General features: G+C 40.1%; 1 gene segment (V, D, J or C); it reads right to left on the reverse strand.

Moving 5' to 3' along the window:
• Positions 1-423: 423 nt before the first annotated feature.
• On the reverse strand, positions 424-18207 carry LOC123789422 (T-cell receptor gamma chain C region C10.5-like). The segment is given in 5 exon segments: positions 424-988; positions 3436-3480; positions 7031-7360; positions 14793-14894; positions 18162-18207. Coding segments are annotated over 5 exon segments (648 nt in total).
• Between the last annotated feature and the right edge of the window lie 6132 nt (positions 18208-24339).

Raw genomic sequence — 24339 nt, forward strand, 5'->3', positions numbered from 1 at the left:
CCAGGTACTTGGGGTTCAGAGTTCAAGCACTTAACCCCTCCACTTCTCTACTTTTCCAGTGTTAGTGGGGCTCTCATGGGGTTCTTGTGAGATCAGGAAAGATGGGTCTGAGCACACCCGCCAGTCATGTGACATGTTATACTATTGTCACCGGAATGTCTCACACCAAATGTCTCAATCAGCTGACCGTTGAAGGAGAAATAACCTGGGCCCCTTCACTGGCTGTGGCCCCCCTGGGGCCGGTGCCCCAAAGAAAGCATCATAAAGACAATGTCAGGGAAAGATTTGAAATGTGGTATTGACCAATATTACAGCCAGTACTGAATTGGAAGGCTCAGTTGTCATGCTGTCCCTTACCTTGGACTGTCGGTTAAATTGCACCAAATGGAAGTACACGGAGGACAAAGTAGACTTTTGCTTGTTTTTATTGTGCCTATTACAAAAGCATGTACAAAATTCAGGTAGCAAAGACGCCAGCTTCCAGATGTGTAAAATAAAAGGCTTCAAGGCAGTTTTCTGGTTAAAGAGCCCCAGGGGATGCACGTGGAAGTTGTGTGTTGGCTAAACTCGGAAGCACGGGTGGCTGAGGGGCTGGTGGACACTACGGAGAGAGCGGTGCTGAAGCCCCTGTGGATGGTCCCCCTGCCCTGCCCCTGAGTCACGGCAGAATTTGTTCTTGCTGCAGAGTGAACTTTTCTGCTTGCCCACTGATTTGTAAAACCATTTTTGCAATAATGACACAAGAGAAAGAGACACATGTGAACTGAAATAACCCAAACCCAGAAAGTCCTGCTATATCCTCAGATGACGCTTTAGGCGACAAAAGCCAATGCAGACAAGTGGACCCTTGGTGCTAGGGTGTGCTAGGAACTCTTCCCACTGCCACAGAGTGCTGAGGCGACGATGGCGGAGTAGACCAGGCTCTTGAGGAGGAGTAAGAGGTACGTGTAGTAGGCAGACGTGGTCTCGAGCTGCGGCTGCAGGGTGGCTAAAAGACGTCATTTATTAGTTTCACCTTCTGTTCTTCTGAAGGGCTAGGACTTATTAACGGGAGAGGGGTCACATTATATATTTCTGATGACCTAGGTTGAAGTGATGTCCCCACACCTGCATAACCCAACAGCAAACGTCTACACCCCCAGCACCCCCAGCACCACTAGAACCACCATCACTACCACTACCACCAAATAACTCAGAATCCATGTTCGAGGTCAAGTCAATCAATGACATCAGAGATTCACTAAGAACATTCCAAAGTATTAAAAAGTAAGGTTATGTCTTAGATGAGCGAGTCAACCTGAAAAAAACATGGCTGAAAAATAGCTTTTACCATTTCTTCACCCCCACCATGTCTCTAAGCAATAATAAGCACTAATATGCTTTAACCACTAACTAAATGGCAGACTAATTTGAGAGGTTTGTATGTCAATCTCTAATCTTACTTAATTTTTCAATAACCTAAGAGACTATTTTCATTGTCATTTTACAAATAAATTGAGAACAGAGAACTAATTTGCCTAATGTCATATAGTTAGTAAGCACCACAAGCCAGATTTTAACCCCGGCAACATCAAGTTCAAGAATACATTCTTACCTACTCTGTATTTCTGTACCCACACGTGTCATAAATACTCCCGACAACGAAGAGTTAAGCATACATATAAAGATGAATTGCTGATTTAGAAGCATCTTAGCCATAACACCTTGTGCATTGCTGAGATTCTTATCAAAGGTACAGTCAGTGGAAATTTGGTTGTGTTCAAGGTAAGGTGGGTGGGAGGTTTGAGCAAAGAGGGCATTAGTTGTGATGAGCACTGGGTGATGTATGGAAGTGTTAAATCATGAGATCGTACACCTGAAATTAATATCGCCCTTATGTTAAATAAGTTAAATAAAAACTTGAAAAAATAATAAAATAAATTAAGGTAAAGTGGAAGAAAGGGGCGAATCCAAATTCTCTGCAACTTTAGGAGGTCAAACTCACTCCCTTGTCTTTCCTGAATACCCTCATTGTAGCTATGACGTTATAGGATAATTGCATTTATTATCCTTTGAAGTTTTGTAGGAAATATATGATGTCAAGAAATAATTAATGAAAACACTAGTGGGGCAGACTGGAGATTCAATGAACCACTAGGCTGAATCTGATCATCTGGAAATTTTTTTTTTTTTTAAGATTTTATTTATTTATTTTTTTGACAGAGAAAGAGAGAGAAAGAACCAGAGAGCACAAGCAGGGGAAATGGCAGAGGAAGAAGGAGAAGCAGGCTCCCCACTGAGCAGGGAGCCTGGATATGGGCCTCAATTCCAGGACCCTGGGATCATGCCCTGAGTCAAAGGCTCTTAACTGACTGAGCCATCCAGGCGCCCCTGGAAATTTCTTTTATGTGTTTATCTCCAAAGAGTCAGAACTCCAGAATCATTAGCCCTTGTGGAAAAGGACCTCGAGTGGTTCTGTGCTCATGACTCCTTGCCCATGGTCAGGTAATATGTTAGCGAAGGTCCAGAGGTCCCTTGAGATTGCACAGGGAGGGCAGGTCAGCAGGGCTAGAGCCAGTGCTCTTTGTAGTTTCTTGTAATATATATTGGGAGAAAGGGCCAGAGACTAGCATTTACAATGTGTCACCTAAATGAGATACCCTATGCTAGACATTCCACATATGTGACATTATATCTTCAGTAACTGAGTGAGGCGTTATCCATGTTATTCAAATGTTAACTACTGAACCCATATTCATGCAACTGGTAATTAAGACTACTGTTAATGTCCAGTCTGTGGCGCTTGAAGCCCTGCGCTCACACCCCCTCCCCATGTATGCACCTGTCTCAAGGCCTTGGCTTTGGGATTTAAAGAGGAAGAATAAAAACCGAGTAAGTGTGTGAACTCTTGATTCAGATGGTCTGGGTTGAAGCCCCAGATCTCTCTGTGTGGTGTGGTGCAAGGGGCTGAATTAATTTTAGCTCATTGCCCTCATGTGTAAAATGGGAATAAAATCCTTCACAGTGAGTATTAAGAGAATTACACAAATGCACCCACAGTGCAGCACAACTTCTGGATGAGAAGCTCTCAGTGTCTGTTCATGTTATTAACTACCGGCAAGAACAAAGACTTAAAAAAAAAATCTAGAAGCAACTTGATACCATGTTTTCCTCAGTCAGTAGACACAAAGGCTGCAGAAAATGAAGTCCATTGTTGAAAGAATTCAGAGCACATCACTGCAGCCCTGATTTATAGTCCTCTCCCACCCAAACCAGCCTTTACTGTGTGAAGATGACTCCTGAGAAATGATGGATTGACTTTAAATATCACTCAGTCCATGGCAAGCTCCAGCCATTCTGAGCTTTCTCCCTGAAGCCAGGCAAGTTCAAAAGTTAAGTTGATCAGGAGGGAAAAATGCTGTAGCATAACACAGAGGCAAACAGACAAACACTTACCATCTTCATCTTTCAGAGATTTTGTAGCGTTAATAGCAGTGAGCTCTGAAAGAAACGAGAACAAGTATTATTCTTTTGTTCATATCCATTATTTGACATGTGTCTGCGTTGTGGATGGATTGATAGATAGATCAATTGATTGATCGATCAGTGGATAGAAAAAATTTGTCAAGCGAAGGAGAGAACCATTACTAATATGAGCCGCACAATTTCAGAACTGATTGTCTTAAGTCCGTGTAATTCAGTAGATCAACTCATATATTGTATTTCTGCACATGAAGACTTTGAAGGTCATGAATGATGCATTTTTTTCTTCTTTTCTCACAACTTAATGCCTAAGACTATCTTATTTCCTTCTGTGCTCATAGCTCCCAGCACAGAGCTTGACGCACAGTAGGTGTTCTTTTTTTTTTTTAAAAGATTTTATTTATTTATTTGACAGAGAGAGAGGCAGCTAGAGAGGGAACACAAGCAGGGAGAGTGGGAGAGGGAGAAGCAAGCTTCCCGCTGAGCAGGGAGCACCACGCGGGGCTCAGTCCCAGGACCCTGGGATCATGACCTGAGCTGAAGGCAGACACTTAATGACTGAGCCACCCAGGCGCCCCACACAGTAGGTGTTCTATAAACACTTGCTGAATGGAAAAATAACCAGAAACTGTGGCTGCTTTTCAGTTCTCAGCACCCACTGCTGACGCGAAGGGTTGCTACCAAAATGAATTCATCCAACCCCAGAATGCACAGCAGAATCTTAAATTTTGGAAGGAGTCTGAAATAGGTAAATTCCCCATCTAAGCAAAAGAAAGAGGCCCTACCTTTCCAAACCATGCATGTTCCCAGGATCCAAAACTCCCACACAGGATTTTCTGGGGTAGTGGTGTTGGCGGACATGACAACGATACTAATGAAAGCCAATACCTATTGAGTGATTATTACTGTGCCAGGCACTATATGAAAGGTTCACATGTATTAGGTCATCTGATCCCCTAGTGACACTGATGTGAGCTGTATCCATGTTAGACAGGAAGAAATAAGGTTTAGAGAGTCTAGATAAGTTGCTGGGAGTCATACCAGTGATCGGCAGTCAGCCCTCGAAGGACCATCGTGAGGGTTTAGATGAGCTAGAGCGTGTGAAAGTACCTTGTAAAACAATCCGTAGAAATCGCACATAATTCCACCATAGCGGACTCTCGGGCATCGTCTCCTCCCCTATCTTGATTACTTTTAGCAAATGACCTTCTTATTACAGAAGCTCAGCAGTTCAGTTCAGTTCACTTCTTTCCAGGGACAGAAAGGTTGGACAAGTGATAATCATAGTTTTCTGAATATATAAAACTGAGGTGAGGGTTGTATCCCTCTACGGTGTAAAAAAACCCCACAAAAATAAAAACAGAAACAAAACCCAATATGCATACAAAGATCATTGACTGTTGGATGGAGGAAGAGAGTCTCAACACGTTTTGATTTATCCTTTCTCTCCTTGATGTGTCTTTGTCCATACAGATATGGTTCTGTTATGCAAATTATTCACTCCACACAATCTTATTTTGGTACACTCTTAAAAAATGAATCTGTGGGCGCCTGGGTGGCACAGCGGTTAAGCGTCTGCCTTCGGCTCAGGGCGTGATCCCGGCGTTCTGGGATCGAGCCCCACATCAGGCTCCTCCGCTGTGAGCCTGCTTCTTCCTCTCCCACTCCCCTGTTAGTGTTCCCTCTCTCGCTGGCTGTCTCTCTCTCTGTCGAATAAATAAATAAAAAATCTTAAAAAAAAAAAAGAATCTGAGCTATAGGCTTTGGGGTACATCCCAAGAATAAAAATGTTTATATAATCACGTTTAGATGTTAAAATATCCCCAAGAACTGACTTTTAAGTGTCTTAAAAGTCTCTTTCTTTTCCACACAGTGGCTTTGCTCATTAAAAGAGAAATACAAATCTCTTATCACCATGTATTGATTGAGATTTAAACATTAAGGTAACAATTTTTGAAATTAAATCTGAGTGTGTATCTTAGTTTCACTTTATTAATCAGTGTTGGTTGAAAGCTTGGACCATCTTAGTTCTATCTCTCTTCAAAACCACTTCTTTGTTTTGTGCTGCCATGTTTTATATATTTCACCGAAGACAAAAACAACGAACAGAAAACTTCCAAAGTTTTTGGAAACAAAACTAAGCATTAGCTTAGAAATGTGCTGAGGAAAGACATTAACAGAAATGCCGTCATCAGCTTTGTTGCTATGAGAAGACCCTGGGAGACATTCCTCTCAGAATTTAATTCCCAAGTAAAACACACCATAAAGAAGAACTCCTCCCTTTTTGATAATCATCACCATGGAATGTTCTATGGTGTAGTTTTACTTTGATCACTATAAAAATTAATATCTAAAGGACTTCAGCCCAGTGGTTACATTAAACTTATGCTTAGCTCATTTGCCGCCTCTCTGTTTCTTAGCTGTAGAAATAAGAGAAAAAAATTCCGACTGTTTTTAATCTTACTTCAGTTATTTTAGGGAAGGTTATACATAAATACAGTAAACAGATGAATAAATGTATTCATGTCATGTTTTCAAAAACAAGCATCTTCACTGACATCATTGTGCTTCCCCTTCATCACATGCCACGAGACAGGAAAAGTAAGTCAGGGTTTTACTCTAAATTTGATCATTGGAAACACTAAGGATCCAAGAGGATAAAGATTTAATTCAGCGATTCAGAGTGGTACACTGCAAAGGTCTTTGCACGTTTTGTTAATTCTTTTTTTTAAATTTTTTTTTATTATATTATGTTAGTCACCATACAGTACATCCCCGGTTTCTGATGTAAAGTTCCATGATTCATTAGTTGCATATAACACCCAGTGCACCATGCAATACGTGCCCTCCTTACTACCCATCACCGGTCTATCCCATTCCCCCACCCCCCTCCCCTCTGAGTCCCTCAGTCTGTTTCTCATAGTCCATAGTCTCTCATGCTTCATTCCCCCTTCTGTTAATTCTTTGTTCCCCATTGCTTCTCAAGGGCTTGGGAACCACAGGGAGAAGCGCAAACTGGTTCCTTCTCATGGGCCCTCTGGGGCCTTGGTCTGTGATGTTAATGCCAGGACTTGGCTTCTGAATCTAGAGGCTACTGGATCACAGTTGGGGCCGGGCTATACTTTGAGTAGAGCAATACTGAAGTGAGAAGGACTCTGACTGCTGAACAGAACATTCCTGAAAGGTATAATTGTTCTTATTTCCTGATCAAGTAAGATCATCAAAAGTGGACTCTCTTTTGAGCCTTTCTTGTCGCAAGGTTTCTAGGTGCTTTCACGTGTACTGTTTCATTTAATCCGTACAATGACCCTAAAACCATCACTGTGACCTTCATATTTTGGATGGTGAAACTGAGGCAAGAAAAGCTAAGTGAATTTGTCTTTGTCTTTTTCTCTGTGTGTTCCACTGTCTTTCAATGCTTGGGGAGATAGCAGGACATTTGTGCTACCATTAAAGGCAACAACATTTAGAAAGACTTCTATTTGTTTCTTTTCATTCATATTTAACAGAAAAGGTGGGGCATTTCCTTTGAAGACAAGAGTCCTGGAATATATGTACATGTACCTACCTTTTATATGGGAAGGAAGCAGAATCTCTTGATCAACTCCTCCTTTATTCCGCTCGTGGTTGACGATACATTTGTGGTCTTTATCCAATGACGCTCCAGTCACGGTCAGCCAGCTGAATTTCATGTATGTGTCGTTAGTCTTGATGGTGTCTCCCTGCTGGGATGTCAGAATTGTTTTGTCATCCTTTTCTTGCCAATCTATCTTGATAACATCAGGGAAAAAGTCTTCAAGAAGACAAAGATATGTTCCAGCTTTATGGAGCTCTCTCTCAGCAATTGAAGGAAAAAAAATTGTAGGCTTGGGGGAAAGGTCTGCATCCAGGTTTCTATCTGTGGGGAAGTGCAACAGCAGTTAAAACACTATTAGAGTCACACAAACGTGGTGTGGTTTGGAACCCCTAACACAGAGAAATGAAGGAAACTTGCCATAGAATTATTGCTTGTCTCAGGCCTTTCACCCACAGTGGGTTATGAGGCCCTGATTGTTCTTATTTTCAATGGGAAAACAGGTACTAGAAGTCATGTAACTCGCTCAAAGTCACAACTATTATGTGGCAGAGTCTGGATTAAAATGTGAGATTTTTAAAAACAATACACACGTTTTGAATGGGAATCCACCGTAATACGTACTTGACAATCTATCAAGTTGACCTTTGAATCTTCATATATGGATCCCATGCCCGCTTCTAAAGTAATGGAGGTCTCCTACTTGCTTCCTGATTTTATAAAACATCTCAATCTCACATCTGAACCATTCCAGGACTTTAAGTAGAGCAATGTTTAAAACTGCACCTCCCAATTATTTACAATGGCTTGAATTTAGAAGCAAAGGGGCAGTATTTCCAAAACTGTCTTAAAAAACTATTTTCAGAAATGCTTTTATATTAACATTATCAAGTAACACACTTTTCAGAATTTTGTTTTGTTTTGGAAAATGTTCACTGAGAGCACATTTTATATTGGAATTTCATTTGTTGTTTAGACATGACTAAGCAGACACCATATTTTGACTTTCAGAGTCTCCTTTTAAAGTTGAATCTGCCCTAGAAAGCTGCTAAATGGCTTTAGAACACCACAATATTCCATGATTTCACCTGCTGAGCAAAGCACTGAAACAGTGTACTTGATTACATATGGTTAGTGCCTATATTTTGGGTAATCACAAGTTTTTTCCTTCAACATTCTTTTTGAAACTTATTAACAGTGATTATTATGGCCCAAATCATTTTTATGATGCATGAAGTAGAAAGCATATTCCAGAGTAAATAAGCCTGTCCAACGTATTTATATACACTCATTGGAATACTCACAAAATACATTAGAGTTAAATTGGCTGAATTATTTATATTTTATTAAGATGCAACAGTGTGAATTCTATATAAATTTACCAAATGCCAACTACATTTTCAAGTGCAAGTGTGATATTTCAAGCCTGCATATTGGTATTGATTTAATTGTTCTCTATTTTTCTGTTATTTGTCTTTTATTAAATAAATAAAGCTATTTCATATTTGAATATGAATTTCAAATTTATGACATTTCCAACTTTATTTACAATTCTAACTGTATTTAAAAAGTTTAAACTTTTTTCTGATAGATATGAGCATGAAGACCACACCTGTTGATGCCTGAGCAGGTCTGCTGAAAGTCACCATCTGTGAGTGACATTAAATGTCATGGTGCCCATGGTAATGGTGCAGTGGGAGCATGAAATGTGTTTGTTAAAGACCATTTCTTCTATTTTATAAAATGGATGTGGAAGGCAAGGCCCACTCTTTCACTTCACATTCCTCCTAAAGGACTCACACATTGAAGTCCTTTTCTAGTTTTGTGGTGGAAAGACAAGACATATTTGAAAATGTGGTGTGCTTCATTTTCTCAGTTAATAAAAAGTATGGGCTCCATTACATTTCCTTCTACCTTTGAACATAAAATTTTACCCTGCGTTTCTTGCTAGATAATCACAGGCTTTTTTCTTCTGCTTTCTTCGGTGCTTTCGATCTTCTGTTTTGATTTCATGGCCTAACCATAGCTATGTATTTTATTTACGCTCTTCTCAAAGAGATTTTGGAACTAGGCAGTTGAAATAAATAAGAAATAGTTCGTGCATTAGAACTTGTTTCTTTTTCTGCCCCAGAGCTTGACAGTTCGGTAAGGTCTACCTCAAAGATGACATGAGAAATGGGAGCTGTTTACAAACCCTGCTCTGAGATACAGACACAAGACAGTAGAATGCAAACACACTGAAATGCCAGAGCGTAAGGTGAGGCTTTTGTTCCCAATATTATCCCTCACGAAACAGGCGTTGCCTTATGTTTTAGCCTCTCGTATTAAAAGAGGCTCTTCTTTTTTTTTTTTAATTTTTTATTATGTTATGTGAGTCACCATACAGTACATCCTTAGTTTTGGATGTAGTGTTCCATGATTCATTGTTTGCGTATAACACCCAGCGCTCCATGCAATACGTGCCCTCCTTACTACTCATCACTGGGCTAACCCATCCCACCACCCCGCTCCCCTCTGAGGCCCTCAGTGTGTCAGCCTCTCATATTAAAAGAGGCTCTTCTAAGCTCTACTTTGATCAGACAATACTACTTGGATGAGATATCAACCTGAAATACACTCAACACTAGTTTTAGAGGTAGAGCTGGTAAAAGACAATAAAGAAGTTTAATATGGATTTGGTAAATATTATCCGGAACGAAAGTCTCTACATGTTATGTTTACATTGCAAAATCTGGAATACCAGAGTGAATTAAAAAATGCTTTTTAAACAATTTTGTAATTGGGTCTTTTTCTCTTTAGATAAACTATCCAGTGACATCATCATAAGGAGATCCCAAAACAGACACCCAGACCCTGAGACGACTCAGAAATTTGCTCTAAAGTGGATGTTTTAGACACATGTGAAGTGTCTGAACAGAATTTTTTAATTTAATTTAAAAAATTTTAACAATTTTTAAACAGAATTTGACAGCAAAAAAATGCAGTATTTCTCAACTGATATTTGTATTGATATAATTTTTAACTATGTAAGTATAATTTAAGATATTAAATTTGCAAGTGAATATTTGACTTTTATCCATATTACTATAAGTTTATATATTCAAGTTGCAAAACCTCCTCCCTTTTTCCTTTACATCTGGATATTTCCACTGAAACATGAGAGACCACCTTATATTCAGGCTAATAATACTTGAGACAATGCTCATTATATTCTAATCATTTTTATAAGCAAGTGATAATGAGTCTTAGAAATTGAAGTATTTCACAAATTAGACCATTGGTTCTGAACTGATCCGAGGACTAGATGGTAATTATTGATATATTTTTCTGCACTCTTGATTTCATAAAGATATCCAGTGGGTGGTCATTTGAATTCTGGAGAATAGATATTCTTTATCACTGACCATGTCCCAATTTTTATGATAATTATTTCCTTATTTAATTTCATATACTCCTAGTACCATTCACTTGAGATTGCTGTTACATTGAGAATATGAATGGATGGAAATCCAAAATGTTAACAGTAACAAGTGTCATATAAAATTTTAATTTTTTCTTTTCTAATTTTTTCCATAATAAGCATATCATTTTTTATAATTTTAAGACAGCAATAACAAGTGAATCAAAATTTATTTGCTAACAGATGACTATACAGAAAATGATAGATTCAGTTCACGGTCCATATATTTTTCTTTCTTTCTTTCTTTTTTTTTTTTTTAAAGATTTTATTTATTTACTCGACAGAGATAGAGACAGCCAGCGAGAGAGGGAACACAAGCAGGGGGAGTGGGAGAGGAAGAAGCAGGCTCACAGCGGAGGAGCCTGATGTGGGGCTCGATCCCAGAACGCCGGGATCACGCCCTGAGCCGAAGGCAGACGCTTAACCGCTGTGCCACCCAGGTGCCCCACAGTCCATATATTTTTCTGCACCACACTCTCCTAAAAAACATTTTTTTCAGGAACTCATGAATTATATGTGTCACCATTATTAAACTTGATTCCTAGAATTTACATTGATTATGCAGTCAGTTGGAAATAAAATGGGACCAGAAACTGGCTTTTCAGTTTATGAATTCGTTTGTGCCTATGATCACAACCACTAAGGAAAACTAAATCTATCATTTCTTTCATTTTTTCAATGTTTTATCACCTTTGTGAAAATTCTTTGAAAACTTTCCTTTGAGGGGCTCCTGGGTGGCTCGGTTGGTTAACGATCTGACTTCTGCTCAGGTCATGATCTGAGCGACCTGGGTCCAGCCCCGCATGGGGCTCTATGCTAAGCAGGGAGTCTACTTCTCCCTTTCCCTCTCTCTCTGTCCCTCCCCCAGACCATGCTCCCTCTCTTTCTCTCAAATAAATAAATACAATCTTAAAATAAAATTTTTTATTTGACAAGATCTTGTATGCCAGAAACATCCCTGTGAGATGTTCTCCCTCATTCAGGCAAAATTTCATCTTTAAGGCTAACGAAGAATGAACAAACTTACCAGACTGAATTTAGGGGAAAAACAACCCCTACCTTACAACATTCTTGAATATGTTGCATAGTTAAATATCTCAATACTTGATATTAATCATCCCCTGACCAAATGAAAGTTTAGTAATTTTTTGTTCATTCTTTTCCACTCGTTATTTTTGGAATCAAATAAGTAAGATGTAAAAACTTGTTTACAGAACTTTCCACACAGAAATCCCAAATGAACCTAACATCTACACTTCTTAGGGACCTGCAGTTGCTTTAGCTAGTTAGCTAAAGGACTAGGACGGAGTCATCAAACTCTCCAAAGATCCTGCTGCTACTTGTGACCAAACTGGGCCCAAATCCTAGAATTCTAAGCCAGCATCAGCACCTGGCCTGTGACCCCTGCATTATCTGTCTCCCCTCCTTACCTTATACTGAATAATGCAAAGAAAGTTTACCTGTAACTCTGAGCTTTGTGCCAGGACCAAACACCTTGATTCTGCTCCAGCCAACTAATCCACTGTTTGAAGAGCTTTTACAAAAAACTCCTTTGGTACCTCTTTTAAAATTGTGCCTATATTTTTTTAATATTTATGTAAACATAAAAATTGACCACGGTAACATTAAACGGAGATGAACCTCAAGCAAAATCACGTTAGACACGAACATAGTCAAGAGTGGGGATGAACTGGGGCACCTGGGTGGCTCAGTCGTTTAAGTGTCTAACTCTTGATTTCGGCTCAGGTTATGATCTCAGGGTCCTGAAATCAAGCCCTTGGTCAGGCTCCTAGCTCAATGTGGGGTCTGCTTCAGATCCTCTCTTTCTCTCTCTTCCTCTGCCCCTCCCCCTGCTCTCTCTCTTAAATAAATAATAAATAAATCTTAAAAAAAAAAAAGTATGGATATGGACTGACCCCTCTCTGCCTGGTCAGCTTGGTTCTGCTTTTCCCATATCACTCACAAGTGTGGGAGACTATGATTTTACCTTTTCTCACCATTTTCCTGAAACTTCTAATCTCCTGCTTTAAAGGGTTTTCCTCTGATGGCACTTCTTTATTAGAGTGTAATTTACAGTTATTGTATCTTTCATTTTCAGAGAGTAACAAAAATAGAGCTAATATATTTGAGTGTATAATATATGACTGTTCAATATTTTTACAGGTATTATTTTATTTCTATGTATTAAGGGGTGGGTATCTGTTTGATTGCAAAGTAAGTTCTTTCCAGAATCCATTTCCCACTGATACTAGACCTGATGAGTTTTTATAGAGTCTGAAATCTTTTTTTTATTACGTTATGTTAGTCACCATACAGGACATCATTAGATTTTGATGTAGTGTTCCATGATCCATTATTTGCATATATCACCTAGTGCTCAGTACAACACGTGCCCTCCTTAATACCCATCACCAGGCTAATCCATTCGCCCACCCCCTTTCCCTCTTGAGACCCTCAGATTGCTTCCTGGAGTCCATCGTCTCTCATGGTTCATCTACCCCTCTGATTTTCCCTCCTTCAGTTTTCCCTTCCTTTCCCTAGTGTCCTCCATGCTGATCTATTCCTGAAAGACTGCTCCTTTGGACTTGAAAATACCTAACATTTTCTAGGGTATTGATTTACAATTCTGAGCTGCCCATCAGAGGACCCTGTCTCGTTTGGTCTCTCTGCAGCTGTCCCACCAGGAGGGCAAAGGCAGCTTTGAGTTCTGCAGCTGAGTCCTGCATGTAGGGCAACTGCTCCCGTTCTTCAGCCAGCTTCCATGTTTCCAGCAAATTTGATGCCAGTACAGAAAGAAGGTTGAATTCAGCGGTGTCAGAAGGACTTGTCATTTTATAAAAGTATCCTAAGAATCACTTTGTGAGAATTTAATAAATGCATATTCAACATAACTTATTTGATCTTGTGTGAGAAAGAGAGGCAATTTTAATGCCATGTTTAGAAGCAGAAGCATTGTTTTCCACAGGAGGAGTAATACAAATTATGACCTATTACTAATAAAGCATTCAGCTAATGTGTCTACTTAAAAGGGCAGGCAACAGAAGAGTAAGTATCAGAATATGAAAATATGGCCTAACGTTTCAAATATCACATGATGGTCTAGACCATGCATTTTGGAATGGACAAATCTCTGTTGGATCCCACTCTTGGCCATAGTAACTAGCCATGTGACTTTATGCAAATAACTGAACTTCCCAAGCCTCAGTTTCCCTATCTGTGAAATGGAATAAGAGCATTTTCTGTATAGGGCTGTTGAGAAATAAGATAATACACCGGAACTAGGAAACATGGTATCTGGCCCTCCATAAATCCTAGCTAATATTATTATTCTCTTTACTGGGATGGTTTCAGGCCATTTTATCAAATTCTTCCACCAAACAAAATATATGGATTTTATAAGCAATGGGTATTACATAAATTAACAAAACAAAAGAGCTCATGAATCCAAGATGTTCTGTGTCCCTGGCATCCACAAGCCGAAAAATAGGGAGTCCGATTACCACAATCCAGAATAGTCCCCTAGACTAGAACATTTTTGAGTGTTGAGACTGTGTCTTGTTCACCCTTGTATCTCTAGTATCGAGCACAGAAACTGTCTTTAATAAATGTTTGCTGAGACAATAAATGAATAAATAAAAATTTAAAGCCATGCAGACTCTTTTTATGGGTTCTAGAGCTGAAATGGTTTACTGAGCTCACAAGTTCATTAAACTGGACCATCTCTAGGCACAATCACAAGGCTAACAATAGTACAAATGTTGACTAGTCTCACCTTCCCTCTAAGATGCTACAGTAATAAGAACAAGGGCGACTTACTGATGTTCTATAGTCATTTACTGTAAGAGTTAACTTTTTTGCACTGCTCTGAAAGATGACACGAAAGCAGTCATGTAAATTTTGAAAGTTGTTAGAGAAAGAAGCACTACTCATTAAGAAAGGAGCGCTATTAACATTAGACGTACTTAATCAAGTGTTTCTCACGTAAGTGACCGTCCACAAGAAAAGCACACTGAACCAATAACTCACACCAATGGTTTGTAGACACAGTCCTAAAAATACTTTAATTTCAATCCTGAGTATATTTTAATGTGTGTGTATTTTCCAAAAGTAGAATTATAATCTGCTTGCAAGCAGGGAAGTAAATAAACCATTTGCAAAGTAGTTTTGTTTCGATATATAGTGACCAGTAGCTGCAAAATTGCTGTCCATATGCTGAGGGGATCCTACATTGTTTTTTTCTAAAAAGCATCCATCAGTTTTTCATTCACAGGGTTTAAACAAAACAAAGTTACTTACCTGGGGGAGTTACTATGAGCTTAGTTCCTTCTGCAAATATCTTGATCCAGACTGTTCTCACACTGGTTAGAGCTTCTACAAAAACGTCAGCCTTCTCCTGAGCTTCACGGCAGGGCCAGCAGGTAGAAACCAGTTTTTCGTACTGGCAATTTGATCTTCTGGATCCCCTTGGAAATCCTTGAATATAGGCTTCATTGCATCTGATATTTTATAAGATTTCCTGAGATTAGTTGACCCAAATGTCTGTTTTCCAAGGAGACAATAATCACTGAAAAGTGCTGATAGGAAAACAAAAAACAGTAAGAACAAAAGAAAAAAAAGAGAGATTGGAAGTAACGGTTCAACCAACTATTTATCTACATTACCAGGAAAAGTGTCCAGTGAATTAAGAGGTTTTGATTTCCAGGTGTTCAATTGTGTGAAACTGCTCAGAGATGCATCAAAGGAAAAGCCCTTCTGTTCTCACAGTCATCAGACCCCTCCGTTAGTAATTTGGGATCGTATTTCTAAAGGAGGAAACTCTTCAGTAATCTAAGATGCAAATATGCCAACAGAAATACTCTTGAGAAATGTGAACAATGGTCCCCATTTTTTAATCAGCTGCTTTTACAACTTGGCAACATGATTCTTTACCACACAATGCAAAATGAGAAAATAATTTGTGTAATGAGATATTATTCCTGGAATGAAGGACTACATTTGTAGAAATCTATCTTCCATGAAATAATAGATTCCTATTTAACCCAAAATTTGAAAACACAGCCCAAATGTTGAAAGAAGCAGCCTCTTGGAAGCTATTCTGTGATCTTCAGAAATGCACGTGTAGCCCTACTTCTGAGGTTAACTAGCTTTGGACAAGACATTTGCCATCTCTGGGTTCCCACGTCCCATTTGCTGTGCGGGCATTGGGCTACGTATGTCCAAAGGGCCCTTCCTGTCCCCACAGCTTATGAACCTGTGACGAAGAGCAGGAAAGGGTCTGCTGTGGTTGCTCATGTGAGAAAGGACTTGAGGGTTAGTAATGGAGAAGGTTTTCTTACCCGTGCCTTCTGACTTTGTGACATTGTGAGATCCCGGCAGGCACAATAGCAGGGGGCTTCATGGGATGTGAGGACCTTATTGACTATTTTACCTTATATCAAGTAAAAGACTCCGTTGTTTTTCTTAGCTGTGTCTAAGCCAGAATCGGGCTAGTCTTATAGGTAATATTGGTTGAGACATATAGGATTCATTTCAGGGACTCTTCTGTTAGTTGGTACCAGTGGACAGTGACCTTCTCAAAGGAAACCCCAGACAGCTGGCCATGTATGTGAACTGTTCTGTCTGGTGTTCAGGTAAAGGAGAGTTGATTCTGAGAGATGTTCATTTTGGTGTCTCCATTTGAAAAACAAAGGAGTAAGACCAGAAGTACCTGAACAAGTTGACAGGGGACATAAACACAGTGAAAAGACAAGAAAGGTGTGTAGTCACCTACACACCCGAGCCAAAGACATACATAAACCCATAGGGTTGCCATTGCCGGTGACTAATCAGAAGGGGCTCAAAGGGGGGACATGAATCAGGACTGGGGAGGCAGCAGTAGCCCTTTTTCCTCAGAGGCAAGGATGAGGGAGGAAGGTTTGCTTTAGAACCAATGAAGACCTTCTCAGTAAGGTCTGTCTCAGTGTTATTTTATTATGTTCCTGTTATAAAGAACCATCAGGTCTTGGAAGACCTCACCTACCCCCATGTTATGATAATTCAATGTATGTTCCCCTGGGAACAACAGACTTGCATCTTTCCTTTAGCTCTTGCTTCAAACACACCTATCCTTGAGCTCTTTTTCACTCTCAGTGAAAGTGTGGGGAGCTCTAACCCACCATGAGAATTGGAAGAAAAGTCTTATTACTATTAATAACAAATGAGACAATAATCTCACAACCTTATGCAGAAGTATGTACATTTGATAGATCAGTAGTTTGTAGAAAGTTCACAAAGTTTGGTGAACATTAAAAATTACTGTAGTTATTGCTTTAGATACTATGACATTTCTATACTGTGAATGAAGAAAAATCTCGGAGGAAAAATACCCTTTCATTTATTACCCTTGACTCTTTTCCTATTCACAATTCCTAGCTTTTTAGAATTAAAGCAACACTTTACTCTTGTTTAGAGGGCAAGGTGAGATGTGACTTTTAACGAGTCCCCGAGTTCCTGTGTTAGCTGAGATGGCTCATGAAGTGGTTTAGTTGTAATGGGAAAGGACACTGTGATGTGTTGACCCTGTGCTAGACTGTCCTGGATGGAACCTTCTTCAGACCCCAGCAATCCAATAGGTTAACACTTAAAACTGGGAAAACAGGATGACAAGGGTTTAGTAAGTTCCCTTGATCATGCTGTCAGTTAAGCGGCTGAGAAGGAATTTGAAATCCAGATCTGTAACACTCGAAAGTGTTGTATCTTCCGTCATTCATTCATTCATGCATTCATTCATTCATGCAAAGTCAGCACAGCATTTTGCACATTGGATTTGGCTTCCTTCCCCGGAAACTTACCATAGATGGAGAAGTAGAAACGCCAGGACACTTTAAAAAGGCAGCCCTGGAGAGGTAAGGATAGTCGATACAGTGACCTGACTGAAAGAAACATCACAGACTGGGTGCTTGGGCTCTGAGCTCAGAACTTGCCGAGGACACAGACACAGAAGAAAAGTCTGGTAGAGACAATAGCCAGGTCCCTCTGGCAGGTAGAAAGGAGCATGCATGTGTTTGCAGGGGTGTGGAGCTGTGGGAGGGCTTTTGTTCAGTGGCGGGTGGCAGCAGCGGGGAGCATTTCCACACAGTGTATCCCAGCAGGTGCAGTAATCCAGCCCAGCGTCTGCCTCATTAACCCCGTGTGTCCTGAGTCTCGCTGGCAAATCCCTCTGCCGCTTCCTGGCTTCCTATCTCTCACTAACACCTTGCTCATGGACCACATGTTCATTTGCACAAATATACAGAATGTGTTTTAGAGGCTGGTCTGGCTTCTGTCGGCACCAGTGAAAATACACATTCTTCCTTAGGACACCAGGTTTTATTTGGCATTCTAAAAGTGCTGTTTTCTTGCTTCCTGGTAATGGATGGTATGAGTGGTGTTATTAAAATGTCTGCATTTGCATCTGAGAGAAAAACAAAAGCAACAATTAGTGAAATGTTGACATTTGCTAAGATGAAAGCTTGGAGTCTGAGGTTTACTTTTTCTTCCTGAAGAATTCAAGGTCAAGGTGGAATTTGTCAGCTTAGTTTAAATGATCTGGGGGCTTCCTTATGCCCACAATGGCTGACTTGATTGTCCATGCTTTCTATCAGCTTTCTTCGCTGAGTGAAATGTCCCATGGGAAAGGCCACTCACAGCTCCACAGGGAGGCCACCAGGATGACCTGTGGCGGGAGCGGCATCGTGCCAGCTCTTGTCAGGAGAGGTGGTTGAATACTGGGCGGATCACAGAGCAAACCCGAGGGCTGATTTAGTGAGAGGAAGTGGTGCTCTGCACACACAGCTAAGACCCATAGACTGCAGAGGAACAGAAGGAGACATTCTCTGATATTTTCATCAAGTCTCAATTTTAAACAGATGCGGTGAAAATGGGTCTTAAGGAAATGGCCTCCACTAGTATTCCTGCCTGTTTTCCAGAGGTGGAAAATTTTAAATCCCCATCTCCCTCCCCAGCCACAATAAGCACCCATCTACTTCAGGTTGCGCTTTGATGCCCATGCTTCTGTGGATGAAAAGGTGTTACTTTGGGACATAGGGGAGATGTTTCTGGGGAACTTTTTTGTGGTCCCCTCCTTTGCCTTCCCTCAGCTGCAGCAGGATTCCACCAGCACCTTCCCCTGCGATGAAGTCACTTGTTTCTACAGCGGTGATGGGCTAGATTAGGTCTGGGTGGATTTAGCAGTAGCTATTGTTCCCCTCCTGCAGCACCAAAGGGGAAGCATTTTCTGGATTGTCCCTGATCTTCCCTGCAAGAATTTAATGGCGTTCCTGGAGAAAAACGCTTAGAGGGTGATGGGAAATACCTTAAATACGGTCCCTGGTCCCTCAGGGCTCACACTCTTCCACTAGTCTATACTCAGCTCTTAATATTTCATTAGAAATTTCCACTTTAATCTTGTGACCAGGTGAATGTGTTTGACAACTTCTATCCAAGGTGAGCACATGCTCACTTCCTGTTTCTCCCTGCAAGTGCCTGTCTCCAATTTTTGATTCAATAAAGTACCCTACAACCTCAGTTCTCCAAGGGATACAAAGAATTACATTTCAATAACTTTTCTGGAAGTTATTGTACGATAACAGCCCTGCTATTTCCAGCTCTCAACACCTCTGAACACATGTGGGTCCTTTTTCCTAATTTTTGTTTCTTTGTTTGTTTTTCTTTCTTTTTTTTAAAGATTTAATTTATTTATTTGAGAAAGAGAGTGAACGAGAGAGAGCACAAGCAGGGGGTTGGGCCGCAAGGAGAGGCAGAGGGACAAGCAGACGCCCCACTGAGCAGGGAGACTGACTCAAGGCTCAATCCCAGGCTCTGAGATCATGACCTGAGCTGAAGGCAGACACTTAACCAACTGAGCCACCCAGGCACCCCTGTTTGTTTTTCTTTAATGTAAATTGTTATTTATCTTAATGTACTGCTATCAAAAGAAGAGAAGTAAATTCAGTTGAGTTCTGCCCAAATTCCCATTATACCTCTTTGTAATTTTTTAAACTGGGTTTCGTTTGTTAATATGGAGCCTTGAGACGTCTCTCTGTATGGTGGACCTCAGTCTTTTCTCTGATATGTATTTGAACAATATTTTCTTTTAATCTGTGGCTTTTTAATTTTATTTGACTTGATTTGATTTATGTAATTCACTTTTTCTTTTCCTTCCATTTTCAGTGATGAGAAGAGGAGAAATGTTAATTTCGAGGAAGTGCAAATCATCAAACCTTTCTTTTATGATTCTTACTTTATGTGTCCTATATGAGAAATCTTTGGCTAACCCAAGGTCACAAAGATTTTCGTGACATATTTTCACAACACATCTAGAAGTGTTTATTGTTTTAGTGTTTATGTTTTGTCCTAGAATCTGTTTTTAGTTAATTTGTGTATGTGATGTTTGGTATGGATTGTGGTTTATTATTTTTTTACATAGATGAACAGTGGTTTCGTAACCAGTTGTAGAAAAGTCTATCCTTTGTCCATTGGATTTCCCTGGCATCTTTGTTAGAAAGTAGTTAACCACTTACACGTTGCCCTATTTCTGGATTCTGTTCCTCTTACCTATGTATCTATGCTTTCACCAATCCCCCACTGTCTTGACCATTGTAGCTTCATAGTAAGTGCTTAAATTCTTTTCAAAACTATTTCACAATGCTATGTTCTTCGTGTTCCCATATAAATTTTGCAACTAGCTTATAGATTTGTATGAAAACTTCTCCTGGGATTTTGGTAGGGATTACATTGAATGTCTTTATCAGTTTTGAATCTTCCAATCTATGAATATGGTATATCTCTAGATTTATTTATTCTTCCTTGACTTCCATCATTAATGTTTTATTGATTGTCGCATATAAATCCTACCCATTTTTGGTTAACTTTCATCTCTACATATTATAGAGTTTTTTGGATATTGATAGTGTTGCTATTGTAAATGATACTGTTTTTTAAATTTCACCTTCCAATTGTGAATTGCCAGTATATACATTACCATCGATTTTACATCTCACATTCTATTTAACAGTGTATACTCCTCCATTAGGTGCACGTGCCATCATTTATTCAATCAAACTTGCTATATTTGGATATTTATGTCATTTCCAACATTTTTCAGTTACCCGATGAATACTTTTGTGTATATATATGTTCCTGGTGTTGAAACTGTGCCTTCAGAGTAAATTTCTAAAAGTGTTTCGCTTGGTTGAAAGGTAAATGCATATGATCTTTTGTGAGCTATTTCCAAATTCCCCCATGAAAGGGTTCTATTTTGCATCCTTACCAGCAATGTGTAAGCGTTCCTCCCACAGCTTCCCCAACAGAGTGTATTATTTTTATTCAGTCTCATGAATGAGAAATGGTATCTCAATGTAGTTTTAATTTAATTTGTCTTATTAAAGGTGAAGTTGAGCATCTATTTATGATCTGTTTTTAATTTCTCTTCACTAACTGGCTTTTCTTGACTTTTGTCATTTTCCTTTAGGATGTTTAAATGATCTACTTCCATTTAAAAATGTATTTTTATTTTGAAGATAGTTGATCATTATGTGCTATACAACTTGCAAGTATTTCCTCATGGATTGTTGTTTGCCTTTTGATTTAATTTATGCTGCTTTTTGCCATGAGAGCTTTGTTTTCATTTTCACGGAGTAAAATTTATCAACATATTTTCTTATTGTATCTTTAACTATAGTTGCATTGCTTTACTCTTTTTTGCACAGAAGGGGCTGCCAACATTTTTCTGTACAGAGTCAGATAACAGATATTTTACTTAGGCTGTTTGGCCCTAAGGTGGCTCCTTTGATTCGTCACCTCTGCCATTGTAGCCCCAGAGCAGCCATGGACAGTTAGGAAATGCATAGGCGTGGCTGTGTGCCAGGAAGGCAGCAGCAGGTGTCCTATTAGAAATGTCTGAAAGGACAAGTTTTCTATTTCCACTTATTCTGTTATTTAAAATAAAAAAGTAAAGAAAATAATCGGTTATGGGTTTGGTTCTATATTTTGTTAATATATGGTCAAATATGCCATAATAACCCATCTAAGCAATGTAAGGCCCCAATATCGTGAGCATTAGGCCTGCTCCAAGCACATGTAAGAACTTCATATGTATTCTTTATGTTACTGCTCTCAACAGATCCTCCAGGAAAACATATTTATATTTTCCATTTCCAAATGAGGAAAATGAATCAAAGACATGTTGAGAAATTTATTCAGAGTAATACAGTTAATATGGGGAGAGCGGATGTGTAACAAAGGGTCATTGATCCCTGAATGTGGAGTGGGGTGCCCCTTCTACGTCTAAAATACAGGATTTATACCTTGGTCTCTCCTGTGCCCCCAAATAGCTGATTGTTTACTGGTCAGATTCCTTCAGGATGGCCTCAGACACTAATAAAAGCCATACAATATTTACATGTGACCGATCATTGCACTTCTGAAGAACTGTAATGCCCATGAATAAAATCAGAAAGTGGTAATAACAGGAAATATTGATGTAAAATGTATCCCCCTTCCTGTCTTCATTCTGAATCATTTCAAGTACTACAAATCTCTTTCTCTACAGTGAATTAACAGACAAACAAATTTTTCTCTGAACCATCCACCCCGTATTTTCAGTTCTCAGACAACTGAATTTCATGGGAAATAACATCGAGTCCTTATATGTGTACCATCGTGGCTGATATCATGCGAGGTTCACTGTGTGAGCAGAATCTACAACATCTTCCTGCCGAGTTCGGTAAATACCGCAGAGGGAGCGGCTCAGGCTGCCACCCAGCTGGCAGCTCTGTGGTGGCCCATGTTGGGCAGGATGTGGGTGGGTCAGACCTGAGGACGGTTCCTGTGCAGCTTCTCTTGGCAACGCTCATGCTGTGGGTCTATTCCAGCAGGCACAGTAGTACACGGCCTCGTCTTGTTTCTCTAAGAAATTTATATTCAAGGTTGAAGTGGAAGTAAGAGCATTTTTACTTGCTTCAAGTTTGTTTTTCTTCCCACCTATAGAAACTTGACCAGAGATTGCCTGGACCAGTCCTAGATATTCTATCTCCTGATCTGGCTTCTGCCGGTACCAGTATATGACTGCATTGTTAAAGTCCGAAATGAACACCTTGCATGATATGCGGGCACTCTTATCTCTTGCTCTGGAAATTGATATTTCCGGTTGCTCCAATTTCACCTGCCCAAGGCCAACTGCAAGCAAAGAAGAGAAATTCCCATGAACAAATGATATGGAAAAAGGCAACAATAAAGAAGTTCTTGAGTCTCTCCTGCAGACTGGAGTGACTGGGGGACAACTCACAGGCCCAGAGGCAGGAGAAGATGACCGCTTCCAGAAGTGCCATCCCTTTGGCCTGGCTGGCTCCCCGGTGACAAGGTAAGAAGTGAGGTCCCTGGTAACAGGACTTGTCATGTCAGTGGCTGGAGGGCGGGGCTGGTTCTGGTTTCTCAGAAGAAGTGGTGGCTTAGATAGTTCGCTGGGGTTGTTCATGATCTGCCACGGATCCGAGCAGTTTGGGGCTTCCTGTGCCCCGTCAATGCTGGGCCGATGGAGTGAGAGGATTCCTAATCTGTAAATCCGGAAAGAAATTCGTGGTATAAATGTGTCCTTCCGGGGTGGGAGAGGATGATTCTCACACCCATCAGCCCTTCCCCCTGGAATCCCATTCTGCAGAAACATTGCTCAGAAACACGAGGACAGGCCTGCTGCATCCAGCCCCTATGTGTGTCTGTCTCTGATTTACTGCTGATCTGGGACTGGGATGAGAAACCTACCTTAACACAGCACCACAGAACAACAGACAGTGAACTATCTCATCGACGTTACTGAATATGCCTCGCGCATAAGCATTTTTGAAGTTAACTGAGACATCACCAAGCAGATTAGGACTCAGAGAAATCAGATTTCAATTATAGTCTGGGTGCCTCCAAGAAGGGATGAGGATGCAATTGCTGGGGATACATGGGTCAGAGCTGTCTCTGGAACCAGCCTCTACTCACTCTGGGCCTTGCAACTGTCTCCTGAGCGTGATGTCACAGGCAGGGTCATTTTCAAAGTGCTGTTATGTGTAATAAGTAACTACAAGCTTTCCAGTTAATTTAGATGCAGTGTCTGTTGTGGATTTGCAATTTGGCAGGCAGAGTTCTAACGTTTTCTTGCCTGATCTTTTTCAGTACTGTCTGCAGCCTCATGAGAGAGCTGTTAGGATTCATCTCCATTTCACAAATGAGTGCAGTGCGACGAGAAGTGACTCATGCAAAGACACAGAGCCAGTAAATAAGAGAACACGCAGAGGTAACAGTAATTCCTTAAGGAAAATCTGAGTAAATGAAGTATAAAAATGACAGCACAAGCCACCCATCATTTACTTTACTTTGATTTTTCTCTACATATTTATAATTTTTAAAAGATGTATTCATATGTTTATTTGAAAGAGAGCGAGAGAGGAAGAGAATGGTTGGGGGCGGGGGGGGGGCAAGGAGAGAGAGATTCCCAAGTGGACTCCATCCTGAGCTCAGAGCTGGAGGCTGTACTCGAGCCCAGGACCCTGAAATCAAGATCTGAGCCAAAACCAAGAGTCTAACCCTTAACTGACTAAGCCACCTAAGTGCACCAGTACATATTTATAAATATAAAAAGGGAAGCTTGCAATTTTATATGCAAATATACATTTTAAGTGAGATTTGCATATTTGATATTTTATTCTCTTTATTTCATGGACTTACTGTGAGCTATCATGCCAGTCCTTAAGTAATCTATGAGAATACTTCTCATTGCCAAAAATAACTAACCACCCTCTCCTCTACCACTTTACCCATTTAGTTAACATTGTGTTTTGGA

The sequence above is a fragment of the Ursus americanus genome, chromosome 3, assembly GCF_024610735.1.
Source record: "Ursus americanus isolate L20-20 chromosome 3, mUrsAme1.1.p, whole genome shotgun sequence".
Lineage (NCBI taxonomy): Eukaryota > Metazoa > Chordata > Mammalia > Carnivora > Ursidae > Ursus > Ursus americanus.